General features: G+C 38.6%; 1 protein-coding gene across 14 annotated transcripts in view; it reads left to right on the plus strand.

Annotated features, from left to right (window-relative positions):
* The window catches only part of nrxn1a (neurexin 1a), a 180,328-nt gene that overhangs the window by 67,380 nt on the left and 89,397 nt on the right, over positions 1–23,551 (plus strand). For 10 of the 14 annotated variants that reach the window (XM_082151709.1, XM_082151718.1, XM_082151711.1 and 7 more), the window contains 5 exons: positions 4,770–5,071; positions 5,966–5,989; positions 7,232–7,393; positions 14,639–15,083; positions 22,365–22,748. In XM_082151709.1, the coding sequence (XP_082007835.1) occupies positions 4,770–5,071; positions 5,966–5,989; positions 7,232–7,393; positions 14,639–15,083; positions 22,365–22,748 (1,317 nt within the window). The remainder of the gene's footprint in view (positions 1–4,769; positions 5,072–5,965; positions 5,990–7,231; positions 7,394–14,638; positions 15,084–22,364; positions 22,749–23,551) is intronic. The other 4 variants (XM_082151723.1, XM_082151725.1, XM_082151713.1 and 1 more) reach the window with 1 other exon arrangement.

A 23,551-nucleotide genomic window follows, 5' to 3' on the forward strand; every position in this document is an offset into this window, starting at 1 on the left:
AGAGGAATTAATGCACAAGCTAGCTGGTACACTGAGGTACAAGGTTGACAGGTGTATTATTTATACTTAAGTCAATGACAGTGCAGTATTTCTCTACAGATTACAAATTCATAGTCCATGAGCTACTGTTGAAATAGCTTTACTTTTTTCTTACATAACTGTGAGCGAACTTCACCTTATGAAAAATCAATGTAGACAGCTTTGACAGTTTATCTGGCGCTTAGTCCCTGTTCAGTCTGACACCAAACGTTCACTGAGATCAGCCTATTCTGTCAGAGAAACTCCTGTGAATGTAATTAATTTTCATTTTGGTGTCATTTAGTGATGTCATTTAGTGGTGTAGTTTTATAAGGAGATATTAAAAGGCCCAAATTAATTAGTTTTATGTACGGCGTCAATTATTAATGTTGACTGTTTTGTGTAGCATTATTGGCTTTGTTGCTGCTGAGGCCCTTGGAGATTGTGCCGTCGTATAATTGTTAAAGGAGATTTAATTACAAAATTAATATTTTATTGTGTTCTTATTCTTAAATATCACATTTTAAATATCAAAATAACGATTATGGAAAAAGATATGGCCATGTCAAAATGAGTTTATGAAATGTCTGTTGTTGAATAGAACAACGTATTAATGTATTACCACCCCTGCAGTTCTGCTAATTAGACCAAGTCTGTCATATTGCGTTTATCACATTCAGCACAATACAGATAATTAAAGTTGACACTGCTTTTTTTTTTATCCCCGTTATTGGGGAAGCATCAAATTGCAGCTATCATAAAGCTCTTTTTTTCAACGGTGTCATGGTGAGAGGGAAATCATACAGTAAAACATACTACAGCTTGTCTTCCTGTAGCATGGGAGTTCTCAATGGTTGAGTGACTGTGTTCAGCATTCACAGGCTGTCGCCTGTAGCAGCTTTGAGGTAACAAGCCCACAGACATGCTGCCCCCAACGTTCCTGTCTAAATTTAAGCTGATGAAGAGATAATTGCTCAGTCAGCAGCGTACCAGGAATCACTCCACAAGTGCTAACAGGAGCTATAGCAGTTGAGTAGTTCTCAACTGATTTTTGTACGTAGAATTTACTATGGATATCATGTGGAGACCCTACACAATAATTATACAAAAGGTGCACTATACTGTGCAGAGTTTGGAGTACGTTTTTTTTTAAAGAACTGAATACTTTTATTCAGCAAGAACACATTAAATTGATCAAAAGAGGCAGTATAGACAATTATAATGTTAGAAAAGATTTCTAATTCAAATAAACTGTGTTCTTGTGAACTTTTGATTCATTCAAGTATCCTTGAGGGGCCCACAAGAATAATCCTAATAATCCACAAGAAACTGATTAACGTAAGCTGTGACGAACTGTCATAAAACTTTGAACTGCAAGCACTGATGTCACTGCCATTACACGATATGCTGAGATGCGTCACGTGATCCAAGTTAGCTGTTACGCTTTCTCCAATGGTAAGAGATACAGACCCTCTGCTACAGGTATGTCTGTTTGGGGCAGGGTTGGAACTAAACTCTGTAGGACTTTGGACCTCCAGGAACTGAGTATGACACCCATGGTTGATATGAATCCAAAAATCTATTTTCTCATAGTTTACATCGCTCATCACCTCTTTCCTCAAAGAGTCTGAAAATGGTTTGTTCGAAGATTCTGATTCTGTACGAAAGGTAATATTTGAAAAAGCATAATAGGGACACTTTAACACTGACTGAATAGGAAAATTGACAATTTTCTAAATGTATAAACATCAGAAGTGTGCTGCTGCTTCAAAATACGGTGGAAGGCAGCCACACCAAATTAGTAGTGCTAAAATAGAAGATTGGGGCTGAGGCAATGATATCGGCAACATCTTTGTTTGTGTACATCATAAATTCACTGTTTGTGTTAACAGAGAAAGCAGAATTATTCCAAAAGGAATCAGCCATCACAAATGGCATGTATCTTAAAATGCTATGTCGGCAGGTTGATAGACAATTTAAACCGCATTTGATGTCATAGATTGTACTATGAGCCTTCAAAGAAAAAAAATAAATTATGGCTCATTTGGGCGTGGATTGTTTGGCGTATGTAAAAGCAAGCTTTACAAAAAGGCCGTTATTCAAAGATGAGGCAGTGGCAATTATTTTGGACCTGACAGCAAACATGCAAGCGATCTTGCTCATTTCAGATGCAAAAAGTCTAACCAATCGTAGCTGACATCCCATACATATTGTCTTAAAGGCACAGTATCAAAAACATTCTGTTTAATCCTGTAAGTTAGAGAAATGGTGGAGCATGAATGACTACCATGTGTATGGACTATAGAGGAAAATAGGTACAGTATGTAAATAGAAGTAGGTTCTACCAAGTGTAAATGGCGACAAATAGCATCTTGTTTGCATTAAGTGTGAGTCGTGCAAAATGGAAGTAATTTGCAGTTTTATAAGGGTAAATTGAATGAGCAGTGGCAGTTAGAGGTTGGTTGGCGTAAATAGACACTGTCAAAAATGAATGATAACAACAGGTATATGGCTTAAAACAGAAACAGAAAATACGTATGATGTTATGTATGATGTATGCATATTTATGATGGCATATGTTTTAATGCTGCATTTAATCAAGCCTTCCTGGTTATTTGCTCTTGAAGATGAAGATTTTATTTCCTGTAAGAGTTTTTGCAGAGAACACATCTGATGGGAGACTGGACAGCAGAGTCACAACGGAGACGAATTGAGACGAAAGACTCATAACACACTCTGTTACTGGCATCAGAATTGGGTTTTGAAGGCCATTTTGTAGTTATTCTGGGCATCCAATATATATACCTGTGTGAAATGTTGTGTGCAAGGCCCACTGTGTGTGTGTTGATGCAAAAGCCTGTTTTGCTGGTGCGACTCTGTGGGCGCCTTCCTGCACTGAGTCACATTATAGCTGACTCAGTGGTATATAGAGGAGGTGGAAGAGAGCCAGATACAGCACCACCCTTTGGCTCTTTGTGCACAAACACACACACACACACACACACACACACACACACACACACACACACACACACACACACACACACACACACACACACACACACACACACACACACCTCATCAGCTGAGGCAAAAAGCTTATTTAACTCGCAGTGGACACAGGAAGGGTGATGAAGGATGGAGAAAAAGATGGAGTAAATGAGCCTTGTTGATATCTCCAGGGTTTATCTTAAGAATATTCCAGATAATTCCAGAGCAAATGAGCTGGTCTTATGGTGTGCTAGGTTAATTGTGTTGCAGATTCCTGGATTTATGGTAATTTGGTTCAGTGTTGCTGTAAATTGCCTGTTAAAGTCATTAATATTCCTGATGAGAAGTAGACTCAGCTCTGCTCTGTAATAATATAATTGTATTTACCGGTAAGAAGGTAAATGTGGAGATAGGACTTCACACTTTATTAATGGGCGCCTCTTCAGTTAATATTTTAACCAAGTTCCCAAAATACTCTCAGATCTGTGTGACAGTCGGAGCTGTTTGCGCAAATGGGAAGAGGAGTGAGAGTGTGCGTGCCTGGGTTCTGTGCCAGCATGCTTACAGTAATGGGTCTCGCTGACTGATTTGGTAATTATGCCCTGATATGTGTGGCTGCTTTATTTATGGTCACCATTATCAAGGACCTTGGTTCTCATTTATGAGCAAGATGGCTCTGACCTCAATCTCAGGTGTGTGTGTGTGCGGGCATACTGACAGCAACCAATCACTCTCAGATTGACTGTGTTGAGTTTCTACAACGTTTGACCCCTTTAGTATGACTTTTGACTGGCTTTTGGCTTTGTACAGGTAGGTAATTTGAAAATAGCAAGTCTTGTGTCTAGTAAGCATGGGAGCCAGCAGATGGACGGTAAGTGATGTGCTCTGTATTATTATGTGATGGAGGGCCAATTACATATAAATGCATCCACAACAAAGAAACACTTTAACACATATGTGCTTGGTATTAATGTTTGTATGTGGTTTAAAAAATAAATAAATAAATAAAAGTCAATAAAAGGTTTAATTTGAATGACTCTAAAAATGCCATGTGGTGCAACAGAATAAAATGTATTAGCATTTTGCATAAATCTTAAATATGTGTGTGGGTATCAACATTTTTTTTAAATGTTTTTTCAGTCTAAGATGTATTTTTATTTCATTATTATTGTAAATGTCATGAATATCAAGGTTTTGTGTAGTCACACCGCATGGCATTTTACAATCTGAACTAACCTTGCCTTGTAATAAAAAGTTCAAAGATATCTGATATTTTAAGAGACTTGATCTAGACACACAGTCATGATGGTCTGCAGGGGTCATCTCTATGATGTCATTTCCTTTTTTCTTGCATGTTGGTTGGACCACATTACTGTTGATTTGGTGGACAGGTTTTCAATGTTAGTTTTTTTCTCTCTAAGAAAAAGTAATAAAGGATTATGACAAACTAGTTTAGTTTTTTAATTTAAAATAAGGTTTTAATAAAAAAAATACACTGAATCATTTTTGTTACTTTATTCCCCCCCCCCCCCAACCCCATCCCCCATCCCCCATCCCCCAAAATATACATTTTTTATTTCCCTATCATAACAGGTTTGATCAATCCTGCAAAAACGCATCATGTCACTGACCTGTCACTGACCTATGTTTGCTCATCTTTCCAATCAAACTTTTATATTAATGCATCTGAACAACCTCTTTTAATGCAAAACGCTGGTCTGCTCCTGGCTTACATGCTTTGTTTCTCCATGTTCTTACAGAGAGGGAAGAGTATGTGGCCACCTTCAAGGGTTCAGAGTATTTCTGTTACGACCTGTCCCCGAACCCCATCCAGAGCAGTAGCGATGAGATTACCCTCTCCTTCAAGACCCTGCAGCGCAATGGACTGATGCTCCACACCGGAAAGTCTGCAGACTACGTCAACCTGGCGCTGAAGAATGGTGCCGTCTCGCTGGTCATCAACCTGGGCTCTGGGGCCTTCGAGGCCCTGGTGGAGCCCGTCAATGGGAAATTTAATGACAATGCCTGGCATGATGTGAAGGTTACCAGGAACCTTCGTCAGGTAACCGCGCAGAAAAGGCAGAGTTCGAGATTGGATACATTCAGATTCAGATTAGTAGCATCAAACTAACCCTCGGAATAGATTTAACCGTAAACACTTTAACCAAGACATGCATCCATTTTAAATAGTTTAGGTTTCCATATAATGTGTTTGAAAGTTGCTACTAAAAGTCCACTACTACAGAGAAAGTTCTAGGCTTTTGATGCACTTATAGAATTTTAAATAAGCTTAATTTATGTTGCATAGAGAAGAGTCAATGTAAAAAAGACGCTCCCGATATTGAAGTTTTCATGTACCAGCCATTAATTCAGCTTTTAGACATGAGTGAGCGTACCCTTAACACTGTTCCCCTTGACTAATATTTAAATTCAACCTCAGACACTACGGCATCCATATATTACTGTCACCATTTGATAGCGCCACCTCTCACTACATTACATGAGTGCATCACCTGCCAACGCAGAACACCTTTGAAGTGTCAAGACTCGGATAAGATCCGAGATGTGTGGCACGAAGTTGGATAGGACAGGCAGTAAACATAAAAAGCTCAGTGGTGTGTTCTGTCACCAGTAAAGTTAGCGGAGCGCCAGGAATAGGAAGAGACCGTGTCTGGAACAGAGTAGACTAGATGTGTCCCAGAGGAACTCCACGGTGCAGATCTCGTCTGCTTCTCCTTTCCTTCTCTTCTTTTGCCCTTTTTAAATGTTTACTAACCTGCTTTTGGGAAAAGAAACTAACCTTTCATCCATGGAATGTGTCATTTACTAACCTGTTACCTCTTACTAACGTGCAACGCTGATGTACTAACCTTGGCAAGAGACCATCTTTTTTGATTGAGGAACGGTGTTCTGTTCACAGTTTTTTAATTTCCTTTCTCCCCCCTTTTCCACAAAGCACTCAGGCATTGGACACGCTATGGTAAACAAACTACATTGTTCGGTAGATATCATTCTAATTGTTTCTTAGTTTGGGTTTGCCGTGTGTCTATTTTCCTTTTTTTGAATCGTAGACATCAATACTAAACAAAAAAAGGGGGAAAATGCGGTTGGTACTCTTTACGCTTACTTCCCCTGCCCTGCCCAAATTCCCCATTTCTTTTTTCTTCTCATTAGTTCGGTTTCCTCAGCTCTTTCTGTCCCGCCCATCTTTATCGTTTTTTTGTTAGGTTATCTTGCATCTTTTCCTTCTTTGGGTTCTTTTGCATAAGGTTTTGCTCACCGATCGGTCTCGGCTGGCTGGCTCTGAGCCTTTTCATTGGTCCAGCTAGCTTTGAGGCCTGTTGTTCAGCATGGTGTGCATCCTGGCCACCCCGTGTACTAACACCTCTGTTTCATCAGTACATTTAAGGCTGGCATGGGTGGCCAGTCATCTCGTCTGTTGTAGTTTTTGCTTGCTTTCTTCATGTGAACACGCTTATGCATGCAGACACCTCTGCTGTGATTGGTCTCATGAGCTTCGTCGTATTTGTGTACTTCTCCCTCCCCTTCTCTCTGTACTCATTCCTGTGCAATCTAATCTGTGAGAAGAATTATTCTCTCTAACCAACCATTGTTTGCATGTGGAGAGGGAGGGATAATGAAGCATGCATCCATTCAACCAAATCTGTGAGAGATGTGCCTCTAATTGCCTGTGCTTTCATTTCTAACCTCTTAGCACGCCGTGTTCTTTGTTTTTACCTCATATAAATACATTGAAAACTGCTGAAACTACTCACACGCACTGGATTCAAGCGATACTAACTCTCAGAAACACACATACTACTAACACCATTTTTGTGTCTGCTGATTTATTTTTTTGTGCTCTATTAGTGGCACCACTAACATTGATCATGGGCTAATGTGCCGCAGAATTCCTCAGCTCACCTAAGGCATACTAGAATTTAACATCAAAAACATAAATCTAGAAGGACAAAAAAAAAAAAAAAAAAAATCAAATAATAAATAAATAAATAAGAATTTCCTGAAACAGACATGAAAATGGGTTCACATTAAATCAATAAAAAGAGAAAAGCAATAAATAAATACATAAATAAGAAGCATTAAAGACAAAAACAAAACAAAACCAAGCATCCAAATCCTTAAGAGGGGGACCAAAGCCCTGTAACAGCATTCAAGTTATATGTGAGTATAGCGTGTCCTTTCCCTGTGCTTTGTTGTCTAGGTTACAATATCCGTGGATGGAATTCTGACCACCACTGGATATACACAAGAGGACTACACCATGCTAGGCTCGGACGACTTTTTCTATGTCGGGGGTAGTCCCAGCACTGCGGATCTGCCCGGATCCCCCGTTAGCAACAACTTTATGGGCTGCCTGAAAGAGGTAAGCGCCCTGAAAATTGCTACTTTAAAAAAGGTCTTTTGACCCAGAAGTCTCCCAGTAATTTAAATACCTTCAATTGATACTATATTACATTTATTCATTTACATTTTGAATGATAGAAAGATATGACCTTGCATTTAATCCACAAAAATGTATTCAGAATATGCTGAATTGGGGTATATTGCACTAGTTTCATTTATATTGAATGAAAAAAGAGAGATGCGTCCTTGCAGCTAACTTCTCCAAAACATTTGAACAGTTGTGTGTGTGTGTGTTAGGGAATAATCTGTATTGACCGATTGTTTAAAAACAGATGATGATCAGGGCCAATTATATCCAGGCAATGAAAAGAGAGCAGAAAAATGTGTCAGACTGACACATATGTGTGAAGAAAATGTCTGTTGTGTTGAATTTAAGGCTGTCGAAGTTAATGCAACCATAACATCATACAACAATGCATAAACAAAAAATAGCAATGTTACAGCAGGCTCTATTTGACCCTATGTATCACCCGTAGTTCAAACCAGGGTTGCCAGGTCTGCGTTCTCCCTACACCAACATTTTTTCGTAGCGCCTCCCATCCAGTAATCACAAAGAGCGTTGTGCTTTGTTACTTCTGATAAGAAACAAAGTATCAGCTTTCAAATTCTGTCAATTTTATCACAAAATTTAAATTTTACGCTCTTAAATGTGAAGTTACAGATCTGTGTAGTGCCTCAGTTCAAGTGGCAGCGCAATTCTTTGCTTCCACTTTAATACAAATTATACAATAATTAATACAAGCACAAAAAAATCATGCATGAACATTAAAACGTTTCCTGAGTTGAAACACTGAACGACACTGAACGATTACATGAGACATGTTACATTTCAGAAAGAGTCAATACAAAAGCTTTTGAACAACCAACAAATTACTGAACTAATATTTAGTTGCATGACCATTGCTTTTGATAACTGCTGCGCATCTGCGTTGCATCGAGGCAACCAGCTTAGGATGAACAAACTACTGTACATTCCACAGTTCCTGTGAAATGTTAGGGTTTGCTTCAGAAACAGCATTTTTAATGTCACCCTACAAGTTTCCAATGTAGTTGAGGTCAGGGATTTAAGCAGGCAACCAAGGAAACCAAGATGTTGCTCGCTTATTAGTGTCTTTGGGGTCGTTGTCTTGTTGAAAGACCCATTTCAGGGGCATTTCCTCTTCGGTATAGTATAGGGCACCAATCTTTTCAAGTATTTAAATGTATTCAAACTGATCAATGATCCCTAGTTTGACATAAATAGGTCCAACACCATAGCATGAAAAACATCCTCATACCATAATCTTTGCGCCACCATGCTTCACTGTCTTCACAGTGTGCTGTGGCTTGAATTCGGCACCCGGGGGTCGCCTGACGTACTGTCGATGACCACTAGACCCGAAAAGAACAATTTTATTCTCATCAGTCCACAGAATGTTACGCCATTTCTCTTTGGGCCAATCAATGTGTTCCTTGGCAAAAAAAAAAAAAAAATTCCAACAATGGTGCTTTACGGGGGCTTCTTGCTGTTAGTTTAGCTTCGATCTAACATAGCCATCTAATAGCCGTCAAAACACTGCCCTGACGTCTAGGCTAAAACAAGGCAAAATTTGGGCTGCCAATAAAAATGTAATATATGTCTAACCATAGTCCAAGAATAGACGCACAGGCTACGCATAAAAAATGTAAAAGAAATTAAGGCAAACACCTTGTAATCACTGTGGACTTTGCTTACATGATGGAATATCATACAAGTTATTTTGGCAAAAACGACATGTAACCAAGGTTATTTGGGCTAGAAGTGGGTTACTTATAGCTGGACTATATCGGATCTATAGTTAACCGAGACTGTGAAATGACGGTTATTGCTTGCTGGGATGTTTGGAATAGCCCATTTTCTTAGTAATTCAGAAGGAAATGTATTTTATAAAAATGTTTGAAACATTTGCTTCCCTTTTTCCTTAATAAAGGACAGTTAATGACCCCTTTTTTTATAGAATGATGGAATTATCTAATTAAACTCCACACTGCTATTATTTTGAACACACCCCTTTCAATGAATGAGTTAATTACTCGGAACAAGCAGTATAGCAAACTGTATACGTCAATACAGCATTCACATAAATGTCTGCTGTTTTTATCATTTGTATTAGTTACTTTTTATATATTTTATGGACGTCAGCATTGTGCTTATGTCTCTGACCTGTGTAAACACATAACGCGTCACGTACACCAACAACTGAAGGAATTATTTATCAGTCGCCATGGACTCGGGAGCCGAAACACAGCAACAGAGTTGAAATGCATTCTCTAATTAACATTGCTGATGAGGTTTCCTCACATCTGAAGACTGTTAATTTGAAAATGGGTCACAGATCGTCAACAGTGACAGAACTAACAAATAAACAAGAGTGCGACAAATTGGATAAATAAGTAAATAATACATTTAAGTTCATATTGAAATTAAAAGCCAGCCTAATGAAATACATTAGAATCACTCAGTTCCCAGCAATATTTGATAGATAGATATGTGCGACAGATCAACAGTCCACTACCTCACATGCTCTTGACTGTGATCGTAAAACTCCTGAGAGGAAAACTGTGGAGAACATGTTGTCTCATCCATCAGCTTCCATCCTCCATGTTAGACTCGCATCCCTGTGGAATGGGATGTCCTCTGATACGCCAGCTGGTGAAGTAAAGAGCTGTTCTGACTGCCAGGAAGTCAGATGTGTTTGGTGTTATGAACAGAAATAAAATGCCAGCCATTTTGTTTTATATATAGAAAAACTATGCATATTTAGCTAACTTCAGTACGTTAGTGAAGAGCAGTTAAATTGAGTTGATTGTGATTGATTTATGAAACGGAGACAATGATGGTATTGGTTGAACTTAAGGTGCTATAGCTCTTGGTGATTCATTCATTAACCTCTAGACCCACAATTAGTTGCCATTGCTCACTGGCATTTACCTTGTAAGTCTATTTATCATGTCTAATCTTACACAGCCTAGGTCAGTGGTTTTACTATGGTCACCACGTGACCCAACACAGAACAATCAAATGTCCTTTTTTCTTTTTTTTAACCGTGCATAGTTTTGTTCATGGCTTCCATAGATGTCATGCAACCTGCAGAATTATTATCATGACATAGACTGAATAGAATAAATTAACATCGTTTTTACATTTTATTTCATAGTAATTTTTTTTATTAATAGATTAGTTTGATTTAAAATAAAATATTTCTTTGCATGCTAATTTCTATTATTTCCATTAAAGGGATGGTTCGGATTAATTTCAACATAGGGTCCTTTGCACCATGACCTCTTGCCAAACACCCCCCCAGAAGCTTTTTTCCCCCTGGTCGAACATAATTAAAGCTAGAGCTTATTTAGAGATATCAGCCGAATGGCTTAGTGCAGGCGCTAATGGAACCTAGGTTGTATCTCATAAATTACCCCACTAATAATGCCCGGAATGGTACCAAACTTCTACAGTAATACAAATAGGTTCTGTTCTCATAAAACAAGGCATTGGAAAGTTTGTACCGCTAACCCGGAAGTCAAGGTCACTTCCGTGATTTGGGAAAAGCCCGTAAAATCCTGGCAGAAAGCGATGCATAAGGATGTAGTGTAATGACGCCCAGTTCCAGGAATGCAATAATATTTTGTTGGTAGTACCAGTTTGCAACAATTATTAGTTAACACTAAGTTTTCAACACCTTGAAAAAAATTTAAAATAAATTGGATTTACCAAAAAACGTTAAGCGTGAGATCCCGCACACTTGTGAGTTTTGCAAAGGACTTTTATGGGCTTTTCCCAAATCACGGAAGTGACCTCGACGTCCGGGTTAGCGGTAGCATGAGCCATCAGGCAAGTGTTATTTAAATAAACTCCTGATGTACTTACAAACTTTCCAATGCCTCGTTTTATGAGTACAGAACCTATTTGTACTACTGTAGAAGTGTGGTACCATTCCGGGCATTATTAGTGGGGTAATTTACCAGATACAACCTTGGATTCATTAGCGCCTGCACTAAGCCATTCGGCTGATATCTCTAAATAAGCTCTAACTTTAATAATGTTCGACCAGGGGAAAAAAAAGCTTGTGTTTGGCTCGAGGTCATGGTGCAAAGGACCCTAGGTTGAAATTACTCCGAACCATCCCTTTAAGATTACCTTTGCTGCCAATGCCATCAAACACTCTCTTAAATCTTTTAAAACACTAATCATTTAATAACACTGTAAAACAGTATCCTTTCGCAAATCTCAAAATAAATATTCTTTTTTTTTTTTATACTGTACATTCTAATGTTGTAATACCTAAAGTCATTTAGCATTTTAAGGCGAGACACGGCAGGCAAAAACATCGGTTTTTTTTTACTGGTCAATTTTGAGATTTTTGGCTATTTGTCTTCAATAGCATGTCTTCTTTCAGACTGTGGTGAAAAAAAGTCCGAAATACACATTTAGGTCTTTATTTTACTACACTTTGTCTGTTTGCGTCAGTAGATTTCTCATAAATTCAACCAAAGTTGTCGTTGTAAATCATCCCGCCGATTCGCGATCTCTGTCTGCTCTCTTTCATCACAGGCACGGCTGGATAGCTCTCTCTCTCTCTCCTGTACAATGCTGTCGGATCCAAATATGGTCATTTCCTTTTTATCAGCAACCAATCGTGAAAGTAAAAAGGCTGAATGCGCAATCTCATTGGCTGATGATAAATCTTTAAAGCCCGTTTTCTCAAATTGACTTTTCTCTCATACTCCAAGTTCGAAATCTCGAGTTCAGTAGCACCTATATACACCACACTTTCCAGTCTTGTACCTAGTTATATTATGAAGACATTTACAGAGGGATTTGTAAATATATTATTCCTAGCCTGATATACATAACATTTTATTCCAAAAAACATGGCGAAAATCATTTTTTTAAGGCTATTGACAGTATATTCTGATTTATAGGAAAACAAAAGTAGATATCCATAAATCCCTCTGTATTTTTTTCCCCATCTAATATGTGAACACAATGAAAAAATAATTTTTAACCTGGCTTTATCCAATACTCAGATTTCGTTTTTTTAAATATATTCAAATTAGTGCATATTTAATTAGATATAGCCTAATTTGCATATTTAAACATTAAATTACAGAAAACTTGTAATACATTTTTTTCTCATCTTAATGTAGGTAATCAACTGGGAAAGTTTCATGGTGATATCTGCTAGTTAAAATTTTTACCCTATTCACCTGTAGTGTCTCGCCTTAAATGATTGAATGTAGCTCTAGTTCAGTGTTTTATTGTTAATTAAAAAACAGCATGACAATAATTATCTGTTTAAAAAATAAAATAAAAAATAATATATTAAAGTTTTATCATTTGCATTTTTTTAAACATTTTTTAATTATTTATTTTATTTTATTATTTGGATTTAGCATTGATTTTGCTGGCTGTCCGCAACTCTGAGAACAGTCCTGCATCCAGTTTTTGAGAACCAGTAGTTTAAATATAAATCATGGTTTTAGACAGAGACATCATATATACAGTAATACTAGTGCCTTTCTTTATGCAAATGTAACACTTTCAATGCTCACAAACTCTTACAAGAGGCCTAAAGATGACAAAAGGTGAGATTTAGTCAAATATGTGGATGCACTGAGCATAGAAACAGTGCAAACTCTACACTTTCCGCCTCCAGCCTTCAGCCTTCATTTCAAAACCAATCCACAAGCAATCAATCAATGTCAAAACATGAAAGTGCAGACTCGTGTAAGCTGTGGTTTGCTGCCACGTGTAGGCGTTTGGTGTCTCTTGTCTGTGCTTTAGTGCTATCATTCCAAAGATTAGCAGCAGGCCTGAGGTCATTGACCTGTGTTATTAAACACTCTAGTGCTTTGAACTCATGAACGAGAATTCATATTAAGAGGATTCTGAATGGATCATCTTGGTTCATTCACAAGCTTTACTGGCATTAAAAGAACAACTATGCGTAGGCTGTACAGGGGTCCTTTTAACATTTTATTTTGTCATTATTTTGCTTTGCAAAGGTCATATTTAATATTTTTATGCAAGATGTGCATTATGAGTGTGTGTGAGGTACATTGAGGACCTTTAGGTGTGTGTTTGTTACCGTGCGCAAGTAGTTATTTATGCCGAGGTTGATTTATTCAGGCATTTAGAGCTGGGTGCACAAGAAGCCCATTCATCATTAGTGCATTAGTTTTAATGCGTCCCACCTCTCAGGGGCATTTGGTCAGTGCTTTCCAGGCTCCTGATGGTTCAGATCAGGTGGCACAGACAGATGTGTCGTCCTCCACCTGCTGTCCCTGCCCCTAACCTCTCATCTGTAATGCGCTCTTCTCCGGCGGCCATGTTGTGCAGTGTTTTATCACAGATCGCTAGAGTTTTTCCTCCCGTGTGAGTTTATGAAGCGGGAAGGAGGAGGGGGGTTCACTCCTGTGGCACGTTAATGGCTGGAAAGGCTCTTGTGCCTGCCTGTGATAGGCATTTCTGAAGCATTGTCAATAAGCTTTTATTGCATCCGCATACCATTATCTTCTTCCTGGCAAGGGCTCAAATGAAATCGAAACTGAATTAAAAGAGGGTTATAGTGAACACTTCACAGTCTGGTGCTCGGGTTTATTTCATCGGGTTTCGGCCTTGTAGAGGATAGAGAGAAAGTGTTGTGCCCCACATTCTGGGAGGGCAGAAAATGCTCTGCGATTTAATGCTATTTAGATTGAATAGTAAAATGACACCGGGAAGCTTGAATGATTACATACCCTCTGTATTACAAAGGAAATATAGTAAAAGGATATGTACTTTTCATTTCAAGACACTGAAAGTGTGAATGTCAAAGTTTCTTTGACAAATGCTTGACAGAGGTTTAGCCTCCACAAAAATGTTTTAGAACTGAAGTGACATTTATTTGCTTTAAATCTATTAAAAAAAAAATCTTTATTTTATTATAAATCTAAATATTGCATGTATATTTAATTCATTAAAATAATACTAACAAATTATATGTACCAGCAGCTCCGATCAGAGACATTGCTAGGGTGTCTGTGCTTCTTGTGGACTTTATTAATAGTGGAACAGAGTTTAAGACTATTAACATGATTTCTGCCCCCAGCTCTTGTTGTAATACACAGTAACATAATGTGATAAAAAGTCGAATGTGAGTTTTTTCTCACTGGAAATCTGTTTTTCTTCTCTTTTCACATAAAGGTTGTGTACAAGAACAATGATGTAAGGCTCGAGCTATCTCGACTGGCCAAGCTAGGCGACCCCAAAATGAAGGTGAGCGGTGTGGTGGCCTTCAAATGTGAAAATGTGGCTACCCTAGATCCTGTCACCTTCGAGACACCAGAGTCATTCATTACCCTTGACAAGTGGACTGCCAAAAAAGCCGGTTCCATCTCCTTCGACTTCCGCACCACTGAGCCCAACGGCCTGCTCCTCTTCAGCCACGGAAAACCCAAACCGCAGCAGCAGAAAGACCCCAAGAGCCCCAAAACCTTGAAGGTGGATTTCTTCGCCATAGAGATGCTGGACGGCCACCTATACCTTCTGCTCGACATGGGCTCGGGCACCACCAAAACCCGTGCCGTCAACAAAAAAGTCAATGACGGAGAATGGTACCACGTGGACTTCCAGAGGGACGGAAGATCAGGTAGATCAGGCTCTCTGTCTTAATCTTACACCTGTTCCTTCATTGTGCTGATGCATTTTTGATGTATTCAATGTATGGTTAGATGTTGGCTGGTATTCAAGGCCTACGAAAATATTGACATAACCGAGACAGCAGTGTTCTCTCACGCTCGCGTGAACATAGCCGTAACCGTGCCTTCCGGAGCGCACTGTCAGGCAGGCATTTGAATATGAACAGGACCCGCAGTCTTTCCTGTCTTCCTCCTCCTTTCGAGCTCTGTCTTCTCTACCGGAGTTGCCATGGAAACCAGATTTGGTTTCCCAAAGGAGAGAGCAAGCTCTGCCAAGCAAAGACATTCATCCCTAACTCTCCCACTCTCCCCCTTTTTCTCTCACGTCAATGCTGTTTGCCTGGATTCAAAAGAACGGCCTTTGGTACTCGTTCGTTTTCTCGTTTCGGTGAAAAAGTGAGAAAAGGCTCTATTGATCCGTGGTTATTGCGAATCTCTCATCTTCTCTTTCCGGATATAGAAATGCCAGTAGCCTGCATTAGTTCTGACATATACTGTGAGATTAAATGGTGAAAGTTATAAGGAGAAAATTAAATAGCTTTTGAAGCAATTATGAAATCACATTTCTAAAGCAAGGGTGTTATTTTTGTTTCATGCCAATACAGTATTCAATTGGGATTGGATACGGTTTCGTTAAGAGAGTCTTTTTTTCCACGGTTTTAAATTGTATTTTTCATCAAATCATCGTTTTCAATCACGGAGCTCGGTTTGATCTTATTCTCCTTGCTTTATCGTCGCACAATCCACTAGCCGTCATTGTGAGTTCAGGCACATTTTAAAAGAGAGAAAGAGAGAATACACCTTTTCTCTTTGTGGCATTTCATGGGAATCTGAAACGCCATTGACAGATGGGGCCTTGCATTTCAGGCCTGCAGAATAAGCTGTGTCACTCTCCCGCCTGCGTGAATTGGCTGCCTACGCAAACCTTTTGATCATATATGGGCAGCCGTCCTGGTTCAGGGTGCGCGCGTGTGTGGGCATGCTGGTGTTTTTGCGTGCATGTATGCAAACATGTACATTTGTGGCTTTGCTTATGCATCTATTAATGAGAATGTACATATGTACACGTATATATGTGTGTCAGGGCCGTTTTTGTGCCTCCACAAAAAATCTAGGATGAGTGAATAGTCAACAATACAGAGATTCGGAAATATGAGATCAAGTGTAGTGGATAAACCACTTATTTTTCTAAAGTGACACTGTCCAGCAGTCAGCCAGGCCACAAATTGGCCTGAATGAATGGGTCAAAATGGTGGAAATGGACAGGCTGAGTACAAAGGAAACACACCCACTCAGAAATCACCACTTTCGGTCACTTTTGAATTGAAATGAACTGGAAGTGATGATCTATGAGTGTGGTTTCAGTGACCATTACGCTTAGTTAAATGAAAGCTGCACTTCTGTGCCTTTCCCAGACATGAGACCTGCAGTGTTTACAGAAGATTTGTTGACTAATGGTCCAAAAAGGTGACTATTAGTAATAATAGCTTAATAATAGCTAAACATCAGTTACCAGTAACAAGCTACATGAATAAATTTTTGAAGTAATTTAAAATAAAAAAATATCACAAACTTAATGAGATTGTAATGTGATTTGGTTTTTTAAAAAGTAAATAAATGGTATGGGTTTGCATTGAATACATGATTTCTTTCTGTATCTGTTGCGATAACAAATTATTGTATCTGTATTCAAATATTTGGATGTGGGGGCAGGACTGAAACCAGAATTGTGTCAAAACTAAATGCAGAGCTTATTTTTGGACAACTCTATTTAATTTATACACTGCTGTTTGAATAGTGTTTTTGACACATGTTATCAGTTCTTATGCTCACCAAGGCTTCATTAATTTAATCAAACTACAGTAAATACAGTAATATTGTGATTTCAATTGATTTTTATATATTTTGTGTACGATATTTATTCCAGTGAAAACAAAGCTGGATTTTCAGTGTCATAATCTTCTGTCTTCAGTGTCACATAATTTTTCACAAGTCATTCTAATATGGTGATTTGGTGCTTAATTATTATTATCAATGTTGAGAACAGTTGCGCTGCTTCATATTTTTGTGGAAAGTGTGATACATTTTTTTTCAGGATTTTTTTATGAATAGAGAATTGATAAGAGCAGCATTAATTTGAAATCAAAATTGCGAACATAAATGGACAATTTTAAAGGCGATTTTCTCAATGTTTAAATTTTTTTTGCACCCTCAGATTCCAGATTTTCAAATAGTTGTATCTCGGCCAAATATTGTCCTATCCTAACAAACCATACATCAATGGAAAGCTTTTATTCAGTTTTTTAGATGACGTATACAACTCACTTTTGTGGCCCAGGGTCACATATTTCTTGTATTATAAATTATTTATTTATTTTTTCAAACAACCCTTATGAAGAATAATGCTAAATATGATATTGCCTGGAAATTTTAAAACATTGATATATAGCAAAATATGGAAATATGTATAATATAGTCTTAGTTTAATGTTACTCACCAATGCATTGTAATTTTAGTTCAGTCTAACAAATATATATAGAATTCATAATTATTTTTTGAAGCTATTTTTGTGCCTTTTGTACTGCTGAATAAGATATTTGACTTCAAGCATGCCACTAATAAATAGAATGCTAATATAATGCATACAAACAATTATAGAATTTATTGTTTGTTGGTAATGTAAGGTAAATGCCATTCCATAACATTTCAAGCAAAAACCACGTAAACATCAAATGAAACTAGAACATGAATTTACATTGGACTAAAAAAACAAATGGGACTCCTTTTTTTTTCCAGAAATCCACTCTACTCCACTAATGTGTGTGTGTGTGTGTGTGTGTGTGTATGTATTTGTGCGTGTGTACAAAAAGTAATGCCGGGCCCAGCATTAGGCCGTGCTATGTAATCACTGAGCAGAGTGAATGGAAGTCGAGATGATGGAGAATGCTCATTACTGATGACCCGGGGGAGATGTTTGGCTGCTGTTTAGGGGTACATTCGCCAAGTGCGCAACACAGGACAAGATAATGTGTGTGTGTGTGGTGGGTGTGTGGTGGGGGGCGGGGGTGTGTGGATGGGGTGAGTGCGAGAGGAGGAGAAATAGTGCCGCTATGCCTCATCAAATCCATACAGACTTATTACAGGCTTAGAGGAAAATGAAATTCTTATTTACCAGCACTGTTAGCATGTTACAAGTGGCATCTCTGCAGTAATGTATCAAGCGGAATAGAACGGAAAGCACTATTTTTTCCATAAACACTTGGCAGAGAATGAGTTACATGGAGCATAATTATAATTTACTGTGCCACCATGTCTAGCCGTTTAATATTTCTCCCTTTTCTTTGGGTGTGCCTGTGAATAATGAGTCAGATACAAGAGGGCGTAATCAGTCTATGGAATCACATTTAATCTCAAAGAGAATTTTTCTCCCTCTCGAGGTATGTGACGCAAATCTAAGCTCAGGCCCAGAGCTCTACATCACAGACCGGAAAGCATAGCAGAACGTTACAGCAGCCATTCATTCAATTCCCACAATAGCCATTAATGATGAAAATAAATCACAGATCTGAGAACAAATACATCCTTTATTGGAGCTTGGCGCACATTTATATACACATACTCACTGAAGCCCCTGCTTTGTTTCTGTGATCTATTCACAGATGATTTATAAGGAAAATCCATACATTTTCAGCCAATGTTTGTTTAGATTTCTTGAGGAATTTAAAGTCCAAGTTAGCATGTGCAGACTGACTTAAAGGACAAGTTCACTTCAGAATTAAAATTTCCTGATAATTTACTCACCCCCACGTCAACCAAGATGTTCATGTCTTTCTTCAGTCGAAAAGAAATGAAAGTTTTTGAGGAAAACATTCCTGGATTTTTCTCCATACTTTAAAGGTTATATCAGTGATTTCAGGCCCCCCCCCCCCCAAAAAAGATCACATTCATCTAATCTTTCCCAACGATCCGCTAGTTGCCCGCCCCATAAGCATGCCGTCAAAAACGCGTCTCTGTAGGCAGCCTAGGCTCTGAGATCTGCACACAAAAACAATTGGTTTCACCAACCACACAAAACCAAAACAAATAGTGTTCCAACCAATCACCGACAGGGGGAGGGTGTTGTGAGGTTTTGTGCTCGTGCACGGCTGCACGCGAAGTCGGAGCTGAAGAAGTAGTTGGCTCAAAACCTCACAACACCCTCCCCCTGTCGGTGATTGGTTGGAACACTATTTGTTTTGGTTTTGTGTGGTTGGTGAAACCAATTGTTTTTGTGTGCAGATCTCAGAGCCTAGGCTGCCTACAGAGACGCGTTTTTTGGACGGCATGCTTATGGGGCGGGCAGCTAGCGGATCGTTAGGAAAGATTAGATGAATGTGATACATTTTTTGGGGGGGGGGGGGCTGAAATCCCTGATACAACCTTTAATGGGGTACAATGGTTTGAAGGTCCAAATTGCAGTTTCAATGCAGCTTCAAAGGTCTCTACACGATCCCAGCCGAGGAATAAGGGTCTTATCTAGCAAAACGATCTGTCATTTTCTAAAAAATAAACATTTATATACTTTTTGACCGCAAATGCTCGTCTTGCACTAGCACTGTGATTCGCCACACATGACGTAATCTTACCTAAATAAGACCCTTATTCCTCGGCTGGGATCGTGTAGAACCCTTAAAACAGCTTACAAGTCATACTAAGTGATTTTGAAAATGTAAAAATGCAGAAAGTTTTCTGTGATGGGTAGGTTTAGGGTTAGGGGATAGAATGTACAGTTTGTACAGTAAAAAAATCATCATGTCTATGGAAATTCCCCATAAAACATGAGTGTGTGTTACGCAGAAGAAAATAAAACGTAATACAGGTTTGGGATGACATGAGGATAAGTAGTTGATGACAGAATTTTCTTTTTTGGGTAAAATATTCCTTTAACATGTTGCATGCCTACAGTACCACCTCCAGCTGACCCCTCGATTATAGTCACACAAATTATGCCTTTATAACAGAAGCTGCATTTTTGTCACTAAAGAAAGAAGGTTTTGGCACTGAAAGGGCGGCATCTTTAATTCTAAGCTGCCTTTTATTGAGTTTGGACTGAGTGTTGGACACTAATAAACAGGATTCAGCAGTGGCCAGCGCTTTGCGTTAATCCCTGCCTGTTCTCTCCTATCTTGCCAGTAATGGCTTTTCTTTTGTAACTGCCTTCAAGGCGTGAATAATGGCAGTGCACAGTGGTGGAAAATGAGAAGGAAAATTCTGAATTGCAGCCTACGTATAAATGCCTGTTTGTAGGAGTCGCCAGGAAAACAATGAGGGTGATTATAGAACTCGTGAAAGTGTTTTAACATTATGAGAGTGAATGAAAGGCTCGCCTCACCCGAGAGCACTGTGTTTTCGCTCTTTATATTAACCACTGTTGTAAAAGTGGTGTTTAGACATAAACCATAAAACAGGAGGGCGGACAGAATCATGCTTTGAAAGGGTTCACAAATAATTTGTTAGAACTGAATCAGTCACAACCAATCAATTAGATATGAATAGGGCTGAGCGTTTATTCTGTTATATGCCCTTTTGATAGTGATGACTATCCAGTGAATCTGGTACATTGTCTGCTGTTGCTATGGAGACTGCTTTTTGAATCTTTGTCTTTGTATAGACCATTTCAAGGACGTAAACAATAACAAACTCGTTCGAATGCTACTGCGCATGTCTGGTCCTGAAGCATTTCCGGTGGCGCCATTTTTAAATCTCGTATAAAAACAAGCACGTACCTTTTAAGTCTAGCGAAAAGGCAACAGTTAAGGTATTTCCAAAAACTGAAAATAAACGATGATTGGAACTACCGGACCCTTTAAATAAGACTTTGATGCGTGAACTTTTACACAGAACATTAAACGTTTGCCTGAATAGAGAGTGCGAACAAAAGCCTATCGCAGTCTGGATGCTTACAATTCATTTCTTAGCAGAAAGGTTGGGAACAGTAAGTTTTGGGAATTCATTTTTAGTCCATCTCTGCAAAACGGACTTCAGGGTAGGAGATGGACTAAAAATGAACTTCTAAAACGTTCTGCCAGATTCTGGAAGATGAATTCTTTCATTCAGTGGTATGAGAGGATGTGATGCTGGTCCTTCAAGAGTCACTCCCAATGTGTCTGTCTATAAAGCCTATAAAAAACCAGTCTTCATGTATTTTACCACACTTCAGCTTGAAAATTCTTATTAAGAGGGGCTCATTAACACACTTGAGCTTGTGTTCACCACAGACCTTATTTCAGCCATTTAACCTAAACCCCATTCAAAAACCCCATTGACTTCAGGACGATGGAAGTGCTAAAATGCTAACTTGCTTCTGCGTTTTAGCCTACAAAGTGATGTCATACACGCACAAATGGATTTAATCCCGATTTCCAACAGTATGTAAAATGTAAATTATTACTATATACATTACATCCAGTAAAAGTTCTGTACTGTTCAGAGAGCTTTATTACTTACCGATTCCCTATATTATTTTATATTATATTATATTATATTATATTATATTATATTATATTATATTATATTATATTATATTATATTATATTTATTATATTATACATCAAATGGGAGTAATATACGTACAATTATTTAGAATTTTATGTAAATAATCTATCTATTCCAGTAACTTGAATACATGAAAAAAGTGCATCTACCTTAACAAGAAATTATGCAAAAGACTTATCATTGTGACAAGGGCCCACATTTTGTCCCAGGCTTCCTTTTTTTTTAGCACCAATCTTGTTCATAACTCATACTTTTGCTATTGACATCTACATCAAGCTGATTTGATCATCCGCAGAGCGATTTTATACTCGACACATACCTACAAATGCAAAACTGACAAATCAATGCTAAAGGCGCTGTTCTGACAAATGGTGACAAAGTGTTGCTCTGGAATCATCCTTCACATTTCCAAGCTTAAACATGAATATACAGTAGCTACATCATTTCAGATTTACTTTGAGGAGACTGAAACTGAGTGTTTCGTCTACATTGTGTGCTCTGAAAGCAAAGGGGCTTTTATTTACAGAGGAAAGAATGAAGGATAATTTCAATAGCCTTAAAGAGTTTCATTTGCATAGTCCATAATTTGCATATATAATTTCTCATTAAAACTGAATCAAACTTTTTAGAAGTTGCTGAAATGGCATCTAAACATCAAGTTAACGAAATTAAATTTGCTCCTTGTGGTTTCGTGACAGGCACCATTTCCGTCAACTCGATCCGTACTCCCTACAACGCTCCCGGTGAGAGTGAGATCCTGGACTTGGATGACATACTCTACCTGGGCGGCCTGCCAGAGGACCGTGCCGGTCTGATCTTCCCCACGGAGGTGTGGACCGCTCTCCTTAACTACGGCTATGTGGGCTGCGTACGAGATCTGTTCATGGACGGCCAGAGCAAGGACATCCGGCGGATAGCGGAGGCCCAGAGGGCAATCGGGGTGAAGCCATCCTGCTCTAAGGAACCTCCCAAACAGTGTCTAAGCAACCCCTGCCTTAACAGCGGCACCTGCAGAGAGGGCTGGAACCGATATGTGTGTGACTGCTCAGGGACGGGCTATCTAGGTCGCTCCTGTGAGAGAGGTGAGTACCAGTATTTTCCATGTGGAGTCTAGAGTTTGGTCTTGCATTGTGTCACTTGATAATCTTTTCCATGATAGTCATGGCTGTCAACAGTTTTGATGTAGGCTTGGCTTCTATTTTTGCTGTATTGTGCTGGGTAGTCCCGTCCACAGTGAAATCTTATTGGTCTAAAATCCAGCTTCACATAATAGAGTGGTGCAGGGATGACGTCAAAACCCAGAAGACCAATTCGCCCCTAGTTCCCTCAAGATTATGGGGTTTAATAATGGGGTTTTTCAATTTATGAAAGCCTGTGGTAAACATAACTTGACTATACTTTGACGTTTTGTTCTATAAGATAAATTACACACACCCATACCAAAAATGTTTATTTTGAATTATGTTTGGTTTTTTTTGTTTGTTTTTTAAACGTACTGTATGTTTCTTATAAGTAACTAGATAAGACAGTTTTGGGTGTGAATGTGTGCAATTTACATTGTAGAACAAAACATCAAAGTATCGTCAAGTTATGTTCACCACAGACTTTATTTTACTTATAAATTGAAAAACCCCATTATAAAACCCCATACTAAAATCTTGAGGGAACCAGTGGCGAATTAGTCTTCCGCAGTTTGACATCATCCCTCCACCACTCTATGGCCCCCCAAAATATTTGACCATATTTGGCCACCTTAGCCACACTTAAAATGTATTCATTTCATTGTATTATATCACATAAGATCCGCAAACAAATTCTGATAGAGTTTTTCTGATTAATTTGTGATTGATTTGGAGTGATTTCACTTTTGAAAACCTAATAAACA

This window comes from Leuciscus leuciscus, assembly GCF_965113295.1.
Source record: "Leuciscus leuciscus genome assembly, chromosome: 21".
Taxonomy (NCBI): Eukaryota; Metazoa; Chordata; class Actinopteri; order Cypriniformes; family Leuciscidae; genus Leuciscus; species Leuciscus leuciscus.